Source organism: Pongo pygmaeus, chromosome 1 (assembly GCF_028885625.2).
Source record: "Pongo pygmaeus isolate AG05252 chromosome 1, NHGRI_mPonPyg2-v2.0_pri, whole genome shotgun sequence".
Taxonomy (NCBI): domain Eukaryota; kingdom Metazoa; phylum Chordata; class Mammalia; order Primates; family Hominidae; genus Pongo; species Pongo pygmaeus.
The window spans coordinates 136,931,112-136,954,353 of NC_072373.2; the positions used below are offsets into that span (position 1 = coordinate 136,931,112).

Sequence of the window (23,242 nt, forward strand, 5' to 3'; positions counted from 1 at the left end):
TGGGTACAGATTTATTAATAATGTTCCACTGTGTCCGGAATTGGTGGGTTCTTGGTCTCACTGACTTCAAGAATGAAGCCGCAGACCCTTGCGGTGAGTGTTACAGTTCTTAAAGGCAGCGTGTCCAGAGTTTGTTCCTTCTGATGTTCGGATGTGTTCGGAGTTTCTTCCTTCTGGTGGGTTTGTGGTCTCGCTGGCTCAGGAGTGAAGCTGCAGACCTTTGCGGTGAGAGTTACAGCTCTTAAGGTGGCGTGTCTGGAGTTGTTCGTTCCTCTCGGTGGGTTTGTGGTCTCGCTGGCTTCAGGAGTGAAGCTGCAGACCTTCGCGGTGAGTGTTACAGCTCATAAAGGCAGTGTGGACCCAAAGAGTGAGCAGCAGTAAGATTTATTGCAAAGAGCGAAAGAACAAAGCTTCCACAGTGTGGAAAGGGACCGCAGTGGGTTGCCACTGCTGGCTGGGGCAGCCTGCTTTTATTCTCTTGTCTGGCCCCACCCACATCTTGCTGATTGGTCCATTTTACAGAGAGCCGATTGGTCTGTTTTACAGAGAGCTGATTGGTTTGTTTTGACAGGGTGCTGGTTGATGCGTTTACAATCCCTGAGCTAGACAACAAAAGTTCTCCACGTCCCCACAAGATTAGCTAGATACAGAGTGTGGATTGGTGTATTTACAAACCCTGAGCTAGACACAGAGTACTGATTGGTGCATTTACAATCCCTTAGCTAGACATAAAGATTCTCCAAGTCCCCACCAGACTCAGGAGCCCAGCTGGCTTCACCCAGTGGATCCCGCACCTGGGCTGCAGGTGTAGCTGCCTGTCAGTCCCATGCAGTGCGCCCGCACTCTTCAGCTCTTGGGCGGTCAATGGGACTGGGCGCCATGGAGCAGGGAGCGGCGCTCCTTGGGGAGGCTCCGGCCATGCAGGAGCCGACAGCTGGGGGCTGAGGGGAGGCTCAAGCATGGCGGGCCCGCAGGTCCCAAGCCCTGCCCCGCCGGGAGGCAGCTAAGGTCTGGCAAGAAATGAAGCACAGCAGCTGCTGGCCCAGGTGCTAAGCCCCTCACTGCCAGGGGCTTGTGGGCCTGCCGGCCACTCCCAGTGCGGGTCCCCCACGGAGCCCACGCCCACCCGGAACTCGAGCTGGCCCGCAAGCGTCAGGCACAGCCCCGGTTCCCGCCTGCGCCTCTCCCTCCACACCTCCCGGCAAGCTGAGGGAGCCGGCTCCGGCCTTGGCCAGCCCAGAAAGGGGCTCCCACAGTGCAACGTCGGGCTGAAGGGCTCCTCAAGCATGGCCAGAGTGGGCGCCAAGGCCAAGGAGGCGCTGAGAGCAAGTGAGGGCTGCCAACACGCTGTCACCTCTCACCACTATTATCCTTTTATTTATATTTTTTAAGATGGAGTCTTGCCATCACCCAGGCTGGAGTTCGGTGACACGATCATAGCTCACAGCAGCCTTGAACTTCTGGGCTCGAGTGATCCTCTCACCTCAGCCTCCCAAGTAGCTAGGCCTACAGTCATGCACCACCATGCCTGCCTAATTGTGTGTGTGTGTGTGTGTGTGTGTGTGTGTACAGACAGGGTCTCACTTTGCTGCCTAGGCTAGTCTCAAACTCCTGGCTTCAAGTGATCCTCCCATCTCAGCCTCCCAAAGTGTTGAGATTACAGGCATTGGCCACCACTCCTGGCCATTATTATCTTTTTAATGTCCATAGATAATTAATGATGACCCAGCTTTTATTTCTGATATTAGTGTTCTGTGTCTTTTTTTCTTGTTTTTTTTTTTTCTTGGTTTGCCTTGTTTTTTTTCTTAGTTTGCCAGACTAGAAATTTATTAGTTTTATTGATCTTTTTAAAAAACCAGTTTTTTGCTTCATTGATTTTTTTTTTTTTCTGGGTTGATTTCTTGTTATCAGTTTTCTTGATTTCTGCTCTAATGTTTTTCTTCTGGTTGTTTTAGGTTTGTATTACTGTTCTTTCTCTGGCTTCCTAAGGTGGATGTCTAGATTATTGATTTTAGATCTTTCTTCTTTTCTAATAAGTTCATCCAATGCTATAAATTTCCCTCTAGGTATTGATTTCTCTGTATCCCACAAATTTTTGTTAGGTTGTATTTTCATTTCATTGAAGTTAAAAAAAAATTATCTTGAGACTTCTTTGTCCCATGAGTTCTTTATAAATGTGTGGTTTAATCTCCAAATAGGTGGGAATTTTACAGCTTTTTTTGTATTACTGATTTCTACCTTAATTCCACTGTGGTCTAACAGCACAAATCAAGGTGTGTTTTATGGCCCAGAATGTGGTCTGTGTTGGTGAATGTTCCATATGAGCTTGAGAAGAATGTTATTCTGCCATCACTGGATTGATTAGTTCTCAAGATTCAATTAGACACATTTGATTGATGGTGCTGTTCAGTTCAACTACATCCTTACTGATTTTTTGCTTCTTGGATCTGTCAATTACTGATAGAGGGATGTCACAGTCTCCAACTATAGTAATGATTTTGTGTTTCTTCTTGTGGCTCTTTCAGTTTTTGCCTCACATATTTTGATACATTGTTGTTAGGTGTATACACATAAGGATTGGTATGTCTTCCTGGAAAGTTGACCCATTCATTATAGGTAATGTCCCCACTCTTCACTTTTTTTTTTGAGACAGAGTCTTGCTCACTCTGTCGCCCAGGCTCTAGTGCAGTGGTGCCATCTTGGCTCACTGCAACCTCCACCACCCGGATTCAAGAGATTCTCCTGCCTCAGCCTCCCAAGTAGCTGGGACTACAGGCACGTGCCACCACGCCCAGCTCATTTTTTGTATTTTTAGCAGAGGTGGGGTTTCACCATGTTAGCCAGGATTGTCTCGATCTCCTGACCTCGTGATCTGCCTGCCTCAGCCTCCCAAAGTGCTGGGATTACAGGCGTGAGCCACCATGCCCGGCCAGTAATGCCCCTCTTTATCCCTGAAGATTTTCCTTATTCTGAAGTCATCTTTCTCTGACATTAATATAGCTACTTCAGATTTCTTTCAATTAGTGTTAACATGGTATATCTTTCTGCATCCATTTACTTTAAATCTATCTGTGTCTTTATATTTAAAGTTGGTTTCTTGTGGACAGCATATGGTTAATCTTGTATTGTCATCCACTCTGGCAGTTCTTTTAATTGGCATATTTAGACCATTCACAATGTACTTATTGATATTGTTGGATTAATATTGCCATGTTTATAACTCCTTTCTATTCATTGTACTTGTTCTTTTTTTACATCTCCCCCCCCCCTTCTGCCTTCTCTGGTTTTTACTGAACATTTTATATAATTCTACTTTCTCTGTTCTCAACATATCAATTATACTTATTTTTTACAATTTTTGTTGTTGAAATGGAATTTGTCCCTGGGATGCAAGGATGGTTCAGCATTCTCAATCAGTAGAATGATATGATACATCATGTCAACAGAATGAAGGACAAAAACCATATGATCATTTCAATTGACACTGAAAAAATATTTGATAAAATTCAGCATCTCTTCATAATAAAAACCCTCAAAAAACTGGGTATAGAAGAAACATACCTCAACATAATAAAACCCATAGACAACAGACCTACAGCTAGTATCTTCTGAATGGGAAAAACTGATAGCTTTTCCTCTGAGATCTGGAACACAACAAAGATGCACACTTTCACTACTGTTATTCAACATAGTACTGGAAGTCCTAGCTAGAGCAGTCAGAGAAGAGAAACAAAGGGCATCCAATTTGGAAAAGGAAGAAGTCAAATTATCCTTCTTTGCAAATGATACATCTTATATTTGGAAAAGTCTAAAGACTCCATAAAAAAAGCTATTAGAACTGGTAAACAAATATAGTGAAGTTGCAGGATATAAAATCAACATACAAAAATCAATAGCATTTCTATATGGCAACAGTGAACAATCTGAAAAAGACATTTAAAAAGTAATCCCATTTACAGTAGCCACAAGTAAAATTAAATACCTAAGAATTAGCCGAAAAAATGAAAGATCTCTACAATGAAAACTATAAAACATTGATGAAAGAAATTGAAAAGGACACCAAAAATGGAAAGATATTCCATGTTCATGGATTGGAAAAATCAATATTGTTAAAATGTCCATACTACCCAAAGCAATCTACAGATTCAGTGCAATTCCTATTAGAATACCTTTAGCACTCTTCCCAGAAATAGAAAAAACAATTTAAAAATGTATATGGAACCACAGAAGACCCAGAATAGCCCAGAAATATCCTAAACAAAACAAAACTGGAGGAATCACATGACCTAACTTCAAATTATACTACAGGGATATAGTAATCAAAATGGCATGGTGCTTGCAAAAAAACAGACACATAGACCAATGTAACAGAATACAGAACCTAGAAACAAACCTATACACTTACAGTGAACTCATTTTTGACATAGGTGCCAAGAACATACACTGAGGAAAAGACAGTCTCTTCAATAAATGGTCCTGGGAAAACTGGATATCCATATGCGGGAGAATGAAACTAGACCTCTACCTCTCACTGTATACAAAAATCAAATTAAAATGGATTAAAGACTTTAAGACCTCAAACTATGAAACTACTAACAGAAAACATTAGGAGAACTCTCCAGGACATTGGTCTGGGCAAAGATTTCTTGAGTAATACCTCACAAGCACAGGCAACAAAAGCAAAAATGGACCAATGAGATCACATCAAGCTAAAAAGCTTCTGCTCAGCAAAGGAAACAGTTAACAACGGGAAGAGCCAACCCAAGAATGGGAGAAAATATTTGCAGACTACCCATCTGACAAGGGATAAATAACCAGAATATATAAGGAACTCGAACAACTATACAGGAAAAAAAAATCTAATCTAATTTAAAAATGGGCAAAAGATTCGAATAGACATTTCTCAAAAGAAGACATACAAGTAGCATATAGGCATATGAAAATGTGCTCAACATCATTGATCATCAGAGAAATACAAATCAAAGCTATAATGAGATCATCTCACCCCAGTTAAAATGGGTTATATCCAAAAGACAGGTAATAACAAATGCTGGCAAGAATGTAGAGAAAAGGGAACCCTCATACACTGTTGGTGGGAATGTAAATTAGTACAACCACTATGGAGAACAGTTTGGAGGTTCCTCAAAAAACTAAAAATACAGCTACCATATAGTCCAGCAATCCCACTGCTTGTTATATACCCAAAAGAAAGAAAATCAGTATGTCAAAGAGATACCTGCACTCCCATGTTTGTTGAAGCACTGTTCACAATAGCCAAAATTTGGAAGCAACCTAAAGTGTCCATCAACAGATGAATGGATAAAGAAAATGTGGTGCTTATACACAATGGAGTACTATTCAGCCATAAAGAAGAATGAGATCTTGTCATTTGCTGCAACATGGATGGAACTGGAGGTCATTATGCTAAGTGAAATAAGCCAGGCACAGAAAGACAAATATCACATTCTTACTTATTTGTGGGAGCTAAAAATGAAAGCAGTTGAACTTATGGAGATAGAGAGTAGAAGGATGGTTACCGAAGGCTAGGAAGAGTAGTGGGAGGCTGGGGGTGGAGGGGAAGGTGTGGAGATGGTTATTGGGTACAAAAAGAACAAAAATGAATAAGACCTACTATTTGATAACACAACAGTTGACTATAGTCAATCATAACTTAATTGTTCTTTTTAAATTATTTTTGCTTTGTAAGGCACTTTTGTTGTAGCATAAATGTATATTTTAAAATAACTAAAAGAGTATAATTGGATTATTTGTAACACAAAGGATAAATGCTTGAGGGGATGGATACCCAATTTTACACGATGTGGTTAATATGCATTGCATGCCTATATCAAAACATCTCATGTACCCCATACATATGTACACCTACTATTTACCCACACAAATTAAAATTTAAAAAAATTTGCCCTAGATTTGCAATATACGCTTACAATTAATCCAAGTCCACTTTCATGGGTAGTACAGGTACATTATAACTGAGTATTCCCAGTTCCTCTCTGCCATCCTTTACAGTTGTCATTCATTTCACTTATCCACATGTTGTAATCACTGAATACATTGTTGCTATTATTACTTTGAACAATGATCTATTTTTTAGATTAAGAAAAATAAAAGATTGTTTTCTCTTCATTTATTCCTTTCCTGATGCTCTCCTTTCTTATGTAGATCCATTAGTTATCTGTTGATAAAAAGCTAATCAACCACAAAATTTACTGGCTTAAAACATTTACTAGCTTTAGTTTCTGCCGGTCAGGAAAATCTGGTCACTGCTTAGCTGAGTCTTCTACTCTGGATCTTTCACAGGGCTGCAGTCAACTTAGGCTCAATTGGGAAGGATCCAGACTCACTCATGGTTGTTGACAGGATTCAATTCCTTACTAGTTGTTGGACTTAGGCTTCTGTTCCCTAAAAGCTGTTGGCCAGAGGCCTTCCTTGTTTCTTGCCATGTGAGCCTCTCTGTAACGCATCTTACAACATGGAAGCTTTGCTTCATCAGAGCGAGTAAGAGGGCAAGAGAAAGTGCCAGCAAGAAAGGACAAGCTAGCAAGACGGAAGTTACAATCTTTAGTAACCTGATTATGAAAGGGACATCCCATCACTTTTGCCATGTTGTATTTATTACACAAGTGTATGAATACCAGAAAGGCAGGGATCATTGAGAGCCATGTCAGAAGCTACCCATCAAACCCATGCCCAATGGGGCTATATCCTGTGTGAATCGTGTGTGCTCTAGGTTGAGCATATGACCCTCCAGAAAGGTTTTGCATTTCCTCCTCCCAGGCATTCCATGATGGAGGACTACGTTTTATATTGTTCTCTGCTTGAGTCTCTGAACACGTGGGTAGTGAAACTGTGAACTACCAATTTGCTTGATGTGTAAGCTTATGGATGAATCACCTGGTGAGCTTATATTGTTTTTTCACATATGACTTGAGGCCAAGACAGACAAGCTTTCTTGTGATCTCTGTGTACTGGTGGACTTCTTAAAAAAATTAACCCTTTTACTGATGGTATGACCTTTCAAAGATCCTAGCTTTATGCATAGTTCTTAGTTCCTGCTCCTTACATAATTCAGCCCCAAAGCTTCATGACCTGTCCTCATGGGGATATTAAATCTCAAGCTCCCAGGTAACTGTGACAAGTTAACCCCCTTCACAAACTTCCATTTACCACTCTAGTTTTCATGTCTTTTTTTTCTTTGCCCTTGCTATGTAGTTGCAAAGATTGTTTTCAAAATATAATCCAGTATTTCCAGGGGGTTTTATACTGGGAGGGCTTTTTGGTTATCTGTATATTTCCAAACTGTATGTCCCTCTATTTAATGTTTAAGCATCCATTTGTCAGCATCAAAATTAATGTGTATGTTTCCTTTTAACCTAACTTTTAACAGTTTTACTATTATCCCCATCATGTTCCATTGAAATCAACTGGAATTTTTGTTTCAGATTATGGCTTTTTTTTTTTTTTTTTTTTTTTGAGATGGAGTCTCACTCTGTGGCACAGGCTGGAGTGCAGTGGCATGATTTCAGCTCACGGCAACCTCCGCCTCCCGGGCTCAAGCGATTCTCCTGCCTCAACCTCCCAGGTACCTGAGATTACAGGCACGCATCACCATGTCCAGCTAATTTTTGTATTTTTTTTTTTTTAGTAGAGACAGGGTTTCACCATGTTGCCCAGGCTGGTCTTGAACCCCTCACCTCAAGTGATCCGCCCACCTCAGCCTCCCAAAGTGCTAGGACTACGGGAGTAAGCCACCATGCCTGGCCCAGATTGTGGCATTTTTAGTATTTATTTTGTATTTTTAAAGTGTATTTTATGGCCAGGCACAGTGGCTCACACCTGTAATCCCAGCACTTTGGAAGGCTGAGACGGGCAGATCACTTGAGGTCAGGAGTTCCGAGACCAGCCTGCCAACATGGTGAAACCCCATCTCTACAAAATACAAAAATAGCCGGGCGTGGTGGCACATGCCTGTAATCCCAGCTACTCAGGACACTGAGGTGGGAGAATCATTTGAACCTGAGAGCCAGAGGTTACAGTGAGCTGAGATCGCGCCACTACACTCCAGCCTGGGCAACAAAGCGAGACTCTGTCTCAAAAAAAAAAAAAAAAAAAAAGTATATTTTATGATTTTTTAATTAACCTTCCATAGTCTTAAAAATCATTTTTAACAATTTCATTAAGCCTGACAGCCACTACCAATAACTGCTTTTTAACTTTGTTTTACTGAAATCTTTTCTTAGCTTTGTTACATTGCTTGTTTTCTGATGTAATATATATATTTTTTGTTTTTGGAGGGTATCCTTGAGTAATTCTTTGAGAATTTTGAGTCCTTGGATATCTGACAATAACTTTTATTTATTTTAAAATTTTATTTTAGAGATGGGGTTTCACTGTATTGCCCAGGTTTCACTGTATTGAGTGCAGTGACTATTCACAGGCACTTTCATAGCCACTACAGGCTTTAACTCCTAGCCTCAAGTGGTCCTCCCACCTCCGTCTCCCAGGTAGCTGGGACTACCAGTGCACGCTACCACACCTGGCAAATGGCTTTATTTTTGCTTTCATGTCAGTAAATATCTTTTTACTTGGGAACATTGACTACATGGCTCCATTATTTTTTTCCATCTAATGTTATATGTAAGAATTCTGATGCTAATCCCAATTCTTGTATTTTGCAGTTCTCTACTACTTCTGCTACTTCTCTTTTATAGAAGATGGCACTTTTTAAATCCTGTGGAAAACTCCATATTTTATAGTCTTTTTTCATTTATCCTGCTTCACATTTATTAGATCCTTTCTGTCTAAAGATTTTCATCTTTTGAAACAGGAATTTTTCTTCTTTGTGGGTTTTTTGTTTTTGTTTGACATAGAGTCTCTCTCACTCATTCTTTTGCCCAGGCTAAAGTACAGTGGCATGATCTCTGCTCACTGCAACCTCTGCCTCCTGGGTTCAAGCAGTTCTCCTGCCTCGGCTTCCCAAGTAGCTGGGATTACAGGCGTGTGTCACCATGCCTGGCTCATTTTTTTTATTTTTAGTAGAGATGGGGTTTTGCCATGTTGGCCAGGCTGGTCTCAAACTCCTGACCTCAAGTGAACCACCTGCCTCAGCCTCCCAAAGTGCTGGGATTACAGGCATGAGCCACCGCACCCAGCCTATAGATTTTAATTGTTACATGTCTTCTTCATTTCATTGGGATTTAAAGAAGAAAATTACGTATATTTAGCCAGCCATTTGAAACCAGTTCTGTTGAACAATAAAAGCGCAGGAGTAGGTAATTTTTTATATCATCACATTAAAGCTACCAAGCAAAATAAAATGGAGTGTTAAGAAAAACAGTAGCCATTGAGTTAGGTGGTTTGTTTTTTTTTGTTTTGTTTTGTTTTGTTTTTTTTCCAGTTACAAGGCTGACTATATAGTGTTCCAAATAGATTCTTTTTAAAATTTTAGCAAACACTATAAATACAGAAGAGAAAACACAGGGAAAGAGGAAGACAGGAAGAGAAGTTTGCAGACAGATCTACAGGGAAAACACTGAGACACTTTAATTTGAATAGGATGATAAAAAGATGTATTTATTAAATATTTGCATCTGTGACAAAAAATCAAAATATGGATAATAACATTGTTAGGACCAGTACCCTTGGAGTTATAATAGTGAACAAAATTTTCATCCATCTTATCATCTGTGTTGGATATGCCACATAGGTGTCCATAAAGGTACCTACAAGTTTATGCTAAGTGAATCCTACAAAAAGATGCTTAGATTCCAGAGAATGTCTCATAAGTGCCAAACAAAGAGGATAGGTGTGCAATCTGTAGTAATACAAGAGAGAGTGTGAGAGAACTGGACAGGAGGATTCAGAGGAGATTTCAAAGGACTTGACCCATTTATGCAGGAGGTTGCAATTTTTTGAATTGCAAAATGAGACCTTGGCGATGACCTTGAGCAGTAGGATATAAATAACTCCTACATGCTTAGTGTTCCATTAATGGAACACAAGGCATAAATGGGTTAAACTGGCTCTTAAAGAATGAATACAATTGGATGAGTACCTATTCAGGAGAATGGAACAGAAATAAGAGGCAACACAGCATACTTATTAAAAATTATTCTAGAGGCAGATTGCTGAGTTCAAATTTTGACCATGTCACTTATTTGCTGTATCACTTTGGTTTATTTTTTACTTATTTTTTTTTTAATGTGGCCTAGATGAATTAATGCTGTGTCACTTTGGAAAAATGACTTCTCTGTGCCTCAGTTTTTGTTGTTTTTTTACTAAAATGAGAATAATAGGACCTACCTTTTAGAGTTGTTATAAGGAATAAATTAATCCACATAAAGCATTTAAGACAATTTATGGCATCAACTATAATTGTTAGTTGCCATGATTATCATCATCATCTTCATAGAAGGACATTTTGGAATTATAAATGGACAGATTGTATTCATTGGCTAGTAAATGAACCGGCCTGCTTCGAATACACAATTCATACTGGGAAGTAGTAGAAGAATGTGTTGAAGTCAGTTGGAGTCCACACCATGGTGGTCTTGAATTCCAGGCTAAGAAACAGTTAATTATTATTCTTTTATTGAAGAGGAAACAAAAAAGTTATATACAATGTTTGAAATTGCCTAAGTCTTTTTTTTGGGGGGGAGGAGGGGTGGGGTACCCAGTCTCACTGTCGCCCAGGCTGGAGTGCAGTGGCACGATCTCGGCTCACTGCAACCTCCACCTCCTGGGTTCAAGCGATTCTCCCACCTCAGCCTCCTGAGTAGCTGGGATTTTTGTATTTTTAGTAGAGACAGGGTTACACCATGTTGGTCAGGCTGGTCTCGAACTCCTGACCTCATGATCTGCCCGCCTCGGCCTCCCAAAGTGCTGGGATTACAGGCGTGAGCCACCGCACCCTGCCAATTGCCTAAGTTTTAACTAAAAGGCCCAGCATTTGAACTGCCCTTTGTGTTTCTGTCCATTCTACAGAGATTCTGAATGAAACCACTATTTTAGGAAGATTTATTTCAGTAATATCCATAAGGCCTAAATTTAGGTGATGGTGAGAGAAATGGGTAAGGAAGGGACAAGTTCCAAAAATGAATGGAATTGAACTAGATGATCTTTTGGTTCTTTTCTAGCTCAGACATCACTGATGACTTTGTTACCTCTCTAGCTTAGAAAATCTTTACATCATATGATCTACTGTATATAATTTTTTATTTCCAGAATTTGTAATATATGTTTTTCTCATGTATGCTTTTCTACAGGTTTTAGATGGAGCAGGATTAGATATTGATTTCCATCTTGCCTCTCCAGAAGGCAAAACCTTAGTTTTTGAACAAAGAAAATCAGATGGAGTTCACACGTAAGTAATCTCTTTTAGTTGAGTTTCATTGCTGAATAATACCGGTGGGTTATCTGCAGGGCATGGAAAGTTAGCATATTTGATACTACATATCAATATTAGATAATTCCATATGATTTAAAACAGTTCATGATAGTGGGCCATCTGATAAACAAAAACATCTTCCATTAACCTTTCTATTTTTGTTTAAGCATTTTCCTTTGATCCAGGCTAAGTTTTTTCTGTGCTTTGGTTAGTAAATTAGTATTCCCCTGGTATTCCTTTCAATCTATTGTGGCATTTTAAACCTGACTTCTGGCCAGCACAAGCTTTCTATTTTAACTTAAAGCTACTGTTCCAGGTATGTGTCTTAAAGTTTCTTGAGCTGCTGGCTATATGCCATTTTTGTCTATAGTTTTCTTTCTTAAAACAACAGTACAGTATATCTTTGTGTGTAAGTAAATTTTTTTTTTTACTCAGACCTCATTCATTTTAGGTAATTAGAAGGCCTGAAAGTAAAAGATCTGATCATAGGGAACTATATAAAAATAAAATACTTGTTATAACTCTTTGAGTTCACAGTTCAGCAAAAGACCATATATTCTTCTGACACTTCACTTCCCTCTTTTCATATCTCACTGGTATGTTTCCCAGTTCCATTCTGTTATTTTACTATAACATTTTCTTAAGTCAGTTTTGTTATATGTTTAAACTGTGCATCTGTAGGAAGAAGAGCAAATATGGAGTATCTAGTATTTGCTATAAACAAGGGTTGGCATGTTATATGCTTCTAAATTAATCTTTCCATCCCACTATGAGATAGAGTCTTTGACTCAAGATTCCCATTTTATAGACAAGGAGGCTCAGAGATGTCAAATAAGTCTCCAGGGATACACATGCAGGGTGGAGACAAGATGGACCAAAACTCTTGCTTTCTACCATATGCTTAGAACATCTCTGGCACATAACACTATTGTAAGAACTAGCTATTATTAAAATTATTGGTCTTTGTTAACCAAAGTGCCTGATACATAATCGATACTCAGTAAACACTGAATACATCTATGAATGGATAAGAGGAAAAAAGTGTCTCGAATAATTTTTTAAGATACTCATCTAAAATGCATTTTAAATGGCATTTTACCTATGCAGAGCTCAGAAAAATATTTAAGCTATTACTAAATAAGAGAAATAGTAATTTTAAAAGTCAGTTTATATTGATATACTTGGAATTAACTGTTTTCTCTTTGATAGGTGTATAAGAACTAAAAAATGGGCCAGGCGCAGTGGTTCACGCCTATAATCCCAGCACTTTGGGAAGCCGAGGTGGGTGGATCACGAGGTCAAGAGATTGAGACCATCCTGGCCAACATGGTGAAACCCTGTCCCTACTAAAAATACAAAAATTAGCTGGTCATGGTGGCGCGTGCCTGTAGTCCCAGCTACTTGGGAGGCTGAGGCAGAATTGCTTGAACCCCGGAGGCGGAGGTTGCAATGAGCCGAGATCGCGCCACTGTACTCCAGCCTGGCGACAGAGGCTCCATCTCAAAAAAAAAAAAAAAAACTAAAAATGTAGTTCATCTTTAAGTTTCAGAATTTTAAAAATGTTCAAAATTTATGTCAATCTTTATTTCTCCCCAATTATTTGCTCCCTTTTTGAGATAATAAAATTCACTGTTAGAAAAATAAGTATCTTACTGCTTCCTTGTGTAGAATTACCTCTCATTAAATAATTGGGAGAAAAGAATTGAGTTTATAATAGTTCACATTTATTGCATTCTTTTGATGTGCCAGGCCAGTGTTCTCAGCACTTTTCATGTACTAATTTTTTTATTCTTAACCACAATCCTATGAGGTAAATATTATTTTACCGATGGGGAAACTGAGGCATAGAACAATTAAGTTGCTGAAGGTTACACAGCTAGTGAACGGCAAAGCCAGGATATACATTCAGGCAGTCCAACTCACTCTTAATCACTATACCAGATTTACAAATCTATTTTTTTTTTTTTTTTTTGAGACGGAGTCTGGCTCTGCTGCCCAGGCTGGAGTGCAGTGGCGCGATCTTGGCTCACTGCAAGCTCCGCCTCCTGGGTTCACGCCATTCTTCTGCCTCAGCCTCCCGAGTAGCTGGGACTACGGGCGCCCGCCACCATGCCCGGCTAATTTTTTGTCTTTTTAGTAGAGATGGGGTTTCACCGTGTTAGCCAGGATGGTCTGGATCTCCTGACCTCGTGATCTGCCTGCCTCGGCCTCCCGAAGTGCTGGGATTACAGGCGTGAGCCACCGCGCCCGGCCTACAAATCTGTTTTTTAAACATTAAACAAAGCTTTTATCTTTAGCTATATTAATTTTGTAGAGCAGCAAAAATCTGAGTATGTCACTGGTTTTTCTTAAGTAGGCTTTTTCTTTTTCTTTTAAATGTAATTTCATTTTTTAAAGACAAGGTCTCACTGTGTTGCCCAGGCCAGAGTGCAATGGTGTGACCATAGCTTACTGCAGCCTAAAGTACTGGGCTCAACCAAGCCTCCCGAGTAGCTAGGACTACAGGTGTGTACTCGGCTAATTTTTTAATTTTTGTAGAGACAAGGTCTCACTTTTGCCCAGGCTAATCTCGAACCCCTGGCCTACAGTAATCCTTCTGCCTCAGACTCCCGAAGTGCTGTGATTATAGGTATGAGCCACCGCACCTGACTGTGCTTTTAACTTTTGCTAATATGGGAAACTAATTTTAACTAGGGTACTGGTAATTCAGATATTATTCATTTTTTCTTCAGCACTTAGCGTAATTAATGATGGGCTGAATTACCCTTATAGAATTAAATAATAAAATATAAACTAGTTTTATTTAATTCTCAAAAAACGCATTTAGGATCAAACATAAACATCTATAAGGGAGCCAGTGGCAGTCAATAGTCAAAATCAGTAAGAGGCCTGGAAGAAGACATTTAGGACAATCCATCACTGCTTTTGAAAACAAAACTCAATATAGATTAATCTCAATTGTAGGGTAGGTGGGCAGTCATATCTGCATATGAATTGAACTCATGATAAAATACTTTTAATAATGTATAAATATTAAAGTTTATTATGAGTTATATATACAGGTTTTTAATCCTATCCTTTTCCAAAAATGAGGTCACTAACCATAATTTACTGAGTAAATGCCAAGCATGTCTCAGTTGTACTTGAACATATATATTTTCAGGTTGCTTCTTTCCCAAGAAATTATAAATTATCTTTCAATACTAAGGGCATTTATGGGTAAGCTGTCCAATTATTATAAACTATGTTATTTGTTTTTTGTTTTGTCGGTTTCTTTTTTTTTTTGAGAAAGGATCTTGCTCTGTTGCCCAGGCTGGAGTGCAGTGGCATGATCATGCCTCACTGCATCCTCAACCTTCCGGGCTCCAGTCCTCCCCCCTCAGCCTCCTAAGTAGCTGGGACACAAGTGCCAGCCACAACGCTCTGCTAATTTTTGTTATTATTTTTTTGTAGAGACAGGATTTTGCCATGTTACCCAGGCTGGTCTCCTGAGCTAAAGTGATCTACCAGCCTTGCCCTCTCAAAATGCTGGGATTACAGGCGTGAGGCACCACACTCAGCCTGTTACTTCTTATTTTTACCTTTAGTTGCTTTTCATCACAAATAGAAGTACAGGTAACTTAAAACATGTACTTTTTTTAATACAGTGTAGAGACTGAAGTTGGTGATTACATGTTCTGCTTTGACAATACATTCAGCACCATTTCTGAGAAGGTGATTTTCTTTGAATTAATCCTGGATAATATGGGAGAACAGGCACAGGAACAAGAAGATTGGAAGAAATATATTACTGGCACAGATATGTTGGATATGAAACTGGAAGACATCCTGGTCAGTATGGTCTTCTAATAAAATAAAAATTATTAACAGCCAGAGGCTTTACTATGGTAATAGTTACTGAACTAAGCATTTTAGCTGCATTATCCAGAAAAATCGGTTTCTAATATTTTATTTTTGCCATAAATACTTTGACCTCAAGTATCAGCTTAATTTTACTTTATATTCATAGAGCCCTTTTATAGTTTTCAAGTAACTTATCTTCCAGGACCCTATTATATAAAAATAGCTTTTTTTCAGATGTGCAAATAAGACTGCATCTTGGTAAGTTTGTTTTATAAATGTACAGTTAGAATTTTTTAAATTATAAATAGATTATGCTTCTGATTATACAGTAGGCACATGAAAAGTAAAATGTTTCTAATTTCACAACTATTTTGTGGTATTAAAACATTGGGTGTTTTACTGAATACTAAATTGGTCAGATTAACATATAAAGAAGGAAATATTATAAACACATGCATTATGTAATAGGTAAATACCTAAAGTTATATCAATTGGGTTTTTAAAAATGAAATCATTTGCCAGGCATGGTAGCAGGTACCTGTAATCCCAGCTACTCAGAAGGTTAGGGGGACGATCATTTGAACCCAGTTCGAGGCTGCAGTGAACCATGGTCACACGTATAAATAGATACTACACTCCAATATAGCAAGACCCCATCTCTAAAAACTTGATCATTTGGCCAGGCACAGTCTCAGGTTGCAGTAAGTCGAGACTGTGCTTAGGCAAACTCCATCCCCCCGACAAAAAAAAAAAAACCTTAGTCATTTCTTTTGGCTGTGTGAGGGCTAAGAAAGAGATAATGTATGTAAAACTCCTGATGCTATGCCACTCAGAATAATTTCATGTTACCTATTTTCAATTCACAGTAGCTTTGTTCCCTTGTTAAATAACTACTTATAAACGATATAAATATGTCAGGAGAACTATTATATAACCTTACAGAGAATCTCTAATGTAATATAAATAGTACCTGCCCTTTAATTGAATTGTGCAGCCATCTATCTTAAAATTGTGTTTGGATAAAAAACATAAAGCATATTTTGAAAAAAAAATTTTTTTGAGACAGGGTCTCACTCACTCTGTTGCCCAGGCTGGAATGCAGTGGCACCATTATGGCTCATTGCAATCTCAACCTCCTGGACTCAAGTGATCCCCCCACCTCAGCCTCCCAAGTAGCTGGGACCACACTTGGTGCTGCCATACCCATCTTTTTGTAGAGGCAGAGTCTCTCTGTGTTGTCCAGCCTAGTTTTGAACTCCCGGGCTCAAGGGGTCCTCCTGCCCTAGTCTCCCAAAGTTCCAGGGTTACAAGGCATGAGTCACTGCACCCAGCCTCATTTTTTAATTAAGTTAAAATTTCTGAGCATTCTTTAATAATAAAATTATTTTATTTATCTCCAGGAATCCATCAACAGCATCAAGTCCAGACTAAGCAAAAGTGGGCACATACAAACTCTGCTTAGAGCATTTGAAGCTCGTGATCGAAACATACAAGAAAGCAACTTTGATAGAGTCAATTTCTGGTCTATGGTTAATTTAGTGGTCATGGTGGTGGTGTCAGCCATTCAAGTTTATATGCTGAAGAGTCTATTTGAAGATAAGAGGAAAAGCAGAACTTAAAACTCCAAACTAGAGTACTTAACATTGAAAAATGAGGCATAAAAATGCAATAAACTGTTACAGTCAAGACCATTAATGGTCTTCTCCAAAATCTTTTGAGATATAAGTATGAAACAGGTATAATTTTAATGTGAAAATTAAGTCTTCACTTTCTGTGCAAGTAATCCTGCTGATCCAGTTGTACTTAAGTGTGTAACAGGAATATTTTGCAGAATATAGGTTTAACTGAATGAAGCCATATTAATAACTGCAGTTTCCTAACTTTGAAAAATTTTGCAAATGTCTTAGGTGATTTAAATAAATGAGTATTGGGCCTAATTGCAACACCAGTCTGTTTTTAACAGGTTCTCTTACTCATAACTTTTTTGTAAATGCGGCAGTTACAAATTAACTGTGGAAGTTTTCAGTTTTAAGTTATAAATCACCTGAGAATTACCTAATGATGGATTGAATAAATCTTTAGACTACAAAAGCCCAACTTTTCTCTATTTACATATGCATCTCTCCTATAATGTAAATAGAATAATAGCTTTGAAATACAATTAGGTTTTTGAGATTTTTATAACCAAATATATTTCAGTGTAACATATTAGCAGAAAGTACTAGTCTTTGTACTTTGCTTACATTCCCAAAAGCTGACATTTTCACGATTCTCAAAAACGCAGAGTTACACTTATTAAAATTAGGACATGTTTTCTCTTTGAAATGAAGAATATAGTTTAAAAGTTTCCTCCTCCATAAGGACACATTTTCTCTAACCCTTAACTAAAGTGTAGGATTTTAAAATTAAATGTGAGGTAAAATAAGTTTATTTTTAATATTATCTGTCAAGTTAATATCTGTCAACAGTTAATAATCATGTTAATTTTAACATGATTGCTGACTTGGATAATTCATGATTGCCAGCAGTTGTGAAGGAAATATGGCTAAAATGATCTGGGCCTACCATAAATAAATATCTCCTTTTCTGAGTTCTAAGAATTATCAGAAACAAGAAAGAATTTAGAAAAACTTGAGAAAACCTAATCCAAAATAAAATTCACTTAAGTAGAACTATAAATAAATATCTAGAATCTGATTGGCTCATCATGACATCCTACTCATAACATAAATCAAAGGAGATTAATTTCCAGTTAACTGGAAGAAACTTTGGCTGTAGGTTTTTATTTTCTACAAGAATTCTGGTTTGAATTATTTTTGTAAGCAGGTACATTTTATAAAATGTAAGCCCTACTGTAAGGTTTAGCACTGGGTGTACATATTAAAAATTTTTATTATAACTTTTATAAAATGGCCTTTCTGAACACTTTATTTACTGATGTTGAAGTAAGGATTAGAAACATAGACTCCCAAGTTTTAAACACCTAAATGTGAATAACCCATATATACAACAAAGTCTCTGCCATCTAGCTTTTTGAAGTCTATGGGGGTCTTACTCAAGTACTAGTAATTTAACTTCATCATGAATGAACTATAATTTTTAAGTTATGCCCACTTATAACATAACATTGTTTATGACTACATTGTGAGTTAGAAACAATCAAACTTAAAATTTGGGGTATAGAACCCCTCAACAGGTTAGTAATGCTGGAATTCTTGGTAAGCAATAATGATAACCAGAGAGTGATTTCATTTACACTCAGAGTAGTATAAAAGGAGATACATTTCCCTCCTTAGGCCCCTGGGAGAAGAGCAGCTTAGATTTCCCTACTTGCAAGGTTTTTAAAAATGAGGTAAATGCCGTATATGATCAATTACCTTAATTGGCCAAGAAAATGCTTCAAGTGTCTAGGGGTATCCTCTGCAACACTTGCAGAACAAAGGTCAATAAGATCCTTGCCTATGAATAGCCCTCCCTTTTGCGCTTTCTGTTAAATTTGTAATGAGAAGCAAATTTACAGTATCATAACTAATAAAGCAGGGTACAGATAGAAACTACTGCACTTTTTCTGTAAAACTGTGATTAAGATTCTACCTCTCCTGTATGGCTGTTACTGTGCTCTCTGACTCCTCACCTAACAATGAATTTGTTACAGAATCTTCTACACAGATGATTTGTGCCACTGATCTTAAACCTATGATTCAGTAACTTCTTACCATATAAAAACGATAATTGCTTTATTTGGAAAAGAATTTAGGAATATAAGGACAATTATTTTTATAGACAAAGTAAAAAGACAGATATTTAAGAGGCATAACCAAAAAAGCAAAATTTGTAAACAGAGTAAAAATCTTTAATATTTCTAAAGACATACTGTTTATCTGCTTCATATGCTTTTTTTAATTTCACTATTCCATTTCTAAATTAAAGTTATGCTAAATTGAGTAAGCTGTTTATCACTTAACAGCTCATTTTGTCTTTTTCAATATACAAATTTTTAAAATACTACAATATTTAACTAAGGCCCAACCGATTTCCATAATGTAGCAGTTACTGTGTTCACCTCACACTAAGGCCTAGAGTTTGCTCTGATATGCATTTGGATGATTAATGTTGTGCTGTTCTTTCATGTGAATGTCAAGACATGGAGGGTGTTTGTAATTTTATGGTAAAATTAATCCTTCTTAAACATAATGGTGTCTTAAAATTGACAAAAACTGAGCATTTACAATTGTATGTCTCCTCAAATGAAAATTCTTCATCTGAAATTTTAAAAGACATTGATTCAGCATGTAAGGATTTTTCATCTGAAGTACAATAATGCACAATCAGTGTTGCTCAAACTGCTTTATACTTGTAAACAGCCATCTTAAATAAGCAATGTTTTGTGAGTACTGATCTGTATATAATAAAAATTATCGAAGAAAATTACCTGCCAGTCATTTGTAAATGCTGTCTACTCCTGAAAGCCTTCGTTCATCTGAATCTTAGTTAATAATGTGCTCTCTCCTCCTGTTTCGAAACCCCATAGCTCTCTACACCTCTTATTGTACATCACTCTACTTTGCATTGGAGTTCTATTTCTATATGTACTTATTCACCTGTTGCCTAAACATGCATTGTTCCTAAAAGGTACAGTTTTTGCTCAAAATATATGAAAGGAAAGATAATCAGTTCTTAAAGTTTGGTATGCTAAATAAGCACCCAGGGAACTTACCTGCTCCACCTCACCCCAGAAATTGATTATTTAGGTCTGGAATATGGCTCAGGATTCTTAAATTTCAACCAACACAATATAGAATCCTGTCAGTTATCCTTGGATCATTTGCTAAGTGATCTTGTGAAATCAAAACTCCAGACTATTTCATTTTCAGAAATATTTTAAATAACATCTTAAAACTTGTTAGCATATAGGAAAGTATAATGCTTGGTGTAGGTAGGTTATTATTTGGTCATTTCCCTCAAACCATCCAGACAAGCCACTCTTCTACCACAAGCTGGTAGAAATCCTTAGGCACCTTTCTGCTTCTGCACTGCTATCACTTTCAGGTGTCTAAGGCTTCTGGAAGGCTGTTGTCATAACCTGGAGCCATACACCTAATGTACGTCTGGGGAAAGGACACCGATTAAAGAATCTAGAGCTAGGATGATGTTATATAAGACAGGGCACATGGAGATGGACTCTGGATCCCTGCATCTGAAAGCAAAAGGCAAGAAAATGCAGGGCAGGGAAAATCCTGGAGGTCTTCACTGACCATGAATTAAAATCCTAATTGACAGTTTTACAAACAAAAACCCTTGTTTTAGTACTTGTGTTGTTTTTGTTTCTGTTTTAACAAGCTTAGATTTATTATTGTGCCTTTTATAGAAGATGAGGAAGAAATAGGAAAGCAGTAAAATGAACAATGAGAATCTGTTACCCAAACTGATATAAACTCCCTCAGAAAGAAAGATACTACTCCCCAATACTGGAAGTGTTAAGTGGCAATAATAATCAAATGTTGTCAAGGGGATTGTTACTATGGCTAATATCAAATGGGAGGCTGGACTAAATCTAACCTTTCTACCCTTGATTTCAATTCTAAAAGGACACATAATACCATTGCAGAAAGAAAAGACAGTTCCAAATGATAAATTTTAGAATTATTTTGCTAGGATGCAAGATAAATTGGATAAGTGGACGACTCATACATTGCTGGTGAGGTATGAAATAGTAGAGCCACTGTGGAAAATATTCTTGGCAGTTTCTTATAAAACTAAACATGCATTTAATATATAACCTGGCATTTGTACTACTTGACAGTTATCCCTGAGAAGTTAAAACTTAACATTCACAAATGTTACATAGCACCTTCATTTACATTAGCCAAAACCCGGAAACAACCTGGATGTCCTTCAAAAAGAGAGTGAATGGTTTAGTATGTCCACACCATGGAATACTAAATAGTAATATGAAGGAACAAACTACTGATACATGTAACAAATTGCATGGACCTCAAGGGAATTATACTTGGGTGGTTTGGGGGGACAATCCTAAAGTTTTACACACTGTATGATTCTGTTTTTGTAACATTCTTAAATAATAAAGCTACAGAGATGGGAAACAAGATTTGTGGTTGCCAGGTCTTGGGACTGAAGGGAAGGAGAGTGTGGCTATAAAGGGAGCCTTGTGGTGGAAAAGTTCTGTAGTTTGATTGTGGTGATTACATAAATATACATGTGAAATGTTAGAAGTATTTATAGCTGAAAAATATTAGTATATTGGTATATACATATTTCTGAATGATTAATTAATTTCACCATGTTGCCCAGGCTGGTCTCAAACTCCTAAGCTCAAGTGATGTGCCTGCCTCAACTTCCCAAGTGCTGGGATTACAGGCGTGAGCCACCGTGTCCGGCCTGTTTTTTCCTATGCATACATAATTATGATCAAGTTTAATTTGTAATTAGGCACATTAAGAGATTAACAATAGCTAACAAAATGGAACAATTACAACAATATATTGTAATAAGTTATGCAGATGTGGTTTCTTTCTCTCAAAATATCTCGTACTCACCCTTGTGAGGCTGGGAGATGTCATACAATACTTACATGAAGAGATGAAATGAGGTGACTGATGTAGGTGTAAGTGATGTAGTTAGGCTACATTATCATCAAAATAACTTCGGGTAATCCTGGATCACTGAGCCAAGGTAATGTTGATGGTTAAGGAGCAGACAATGTTGATGGTTGGGGATCCTCAATAGGTGAAGGATTTCTATTTTGGGGTCTTTTTGCTGAAAAATTTTGGAAGAACATTGTAACCAGAAGTTGTTGACTCTTCAACTCATCGAAGTGTTGCTGCAGAGATTGTAATCCTTTGGTAATCATATTGGTAACTTTAATGCTGTGTTCCATCTGAGGATCATATTCTATAATTCTGTTCTTTAATGTCTGTGCAATTCAAAACACTTTGGCAGGTTTAATTAATGTCTATGTTGGCTATTCTGCTTCAGTTTTTTTAATCTTCCTCTCCCTCTGTAGATGACTCAACAAGTTCTTCCAATTCCTCATTTGTTAACACTTCTTGATGGCCTTTGATATGCTCTTCTTCATCAAGCACGTGAGCAAATCCTTCTTCACAAGTTCTGTGAAGGATTGTCTTGTCTTGCTACATGATTTAAACTTGCCATGGGTCCCTAGGAAGCCTTTAAATCATATATATAATTCCACATTCTTCCAGCAGGTATTTACCTGTTTCTGGTTTTAATTCATCCACTGCAGCTTTGATGAATGTTATCGCATGAGCAATAGTGAATGATACCCAGCACTGCATTATATACGTATTAGGGTCTGCAGCAATTGCTGACCAAATGTGTTCACATATCAGGCAGTTGTATGTGGCCTTGACAAACCGAATGATGCCCTAGTCAGGGACTGAAGCAGTGAGATTTTATCTGGAGGTAAAAATACCACCTCAACATTTTCATTTTCATAGCAGACAGATTCATGTATTGTCCATTACTAATACTTCAAATTCTAATCCTTTCAAGTATTTTTGCACTTCTGGGATGAAGCACTGGTGGAACCATTCCATAAAAATGGCTGTCACCCACACTGATTATGTTGCCAGGACACATAATTTTTTGTTTTGTTTTCGAGATCATGTAGGTTCTTCACTCTATACACTACACCTTGCTTTACCATATGCCCTGCAGCAATGCCATATAGTACCAGAGTTATTCTGTTTTTCCATGTTGTATGCCCTGATGCCGCCGCATTTGCACTTTTACGAATGTAAGTTCTATTGGGCATCTTCTTCCAGAAGAGCCTGATGTCACTGCAATTGAAGACTTGCTTTGAATGGTATCCTTGCTCCTTAATCAACTTCAACTCTGCCAGAAATGAGGCAGCAGCTTCCTCATCAACAGACACAGCCTCTTCAGTAATTCTTAAATACTTCAGTCCAAACCCATTCCTGAATCTGTGTAACCATCCCTTATTTGCAGCAA

At 37.9% G+C, this 23,242-nt stretch overlaps 1 protein-coding gene across 1 annotated transcript in view; it reads left to right on the forward strand.

Moving 5' to 3' along the window:
• TMED5 (transmembrane p24 trafficking protein 5) overlaps positions 1 to 19,678 on the forward strand; it is a 28,917-nt gene extending 9,239 nt beyond the window's left edge. Inside the window, exons 2-4 of the mRNA XM_054476082.1 lie at positions 11,286 to 11,383; positions 15,055 to 15,238; positions 16,651 to 19,678. Coding sequence (XP_054332057.1) covers positions 11,286 to 11,383; positions 15,055 to 15,238; positions 16,651 to 16,869 — 501 coding nt within the window. The 3' untranslated portion in view covers positions 16,870 to 19,678. The remainder of the gene's footprint in view (positions 1 to 11,285; positions 11,384 to 15,054; positions 15,239 to 16,650) is intronic.
• The last annotated feature ends 3,564 nt before the right edge of the window (positions 19,679 to 23,242 follow it).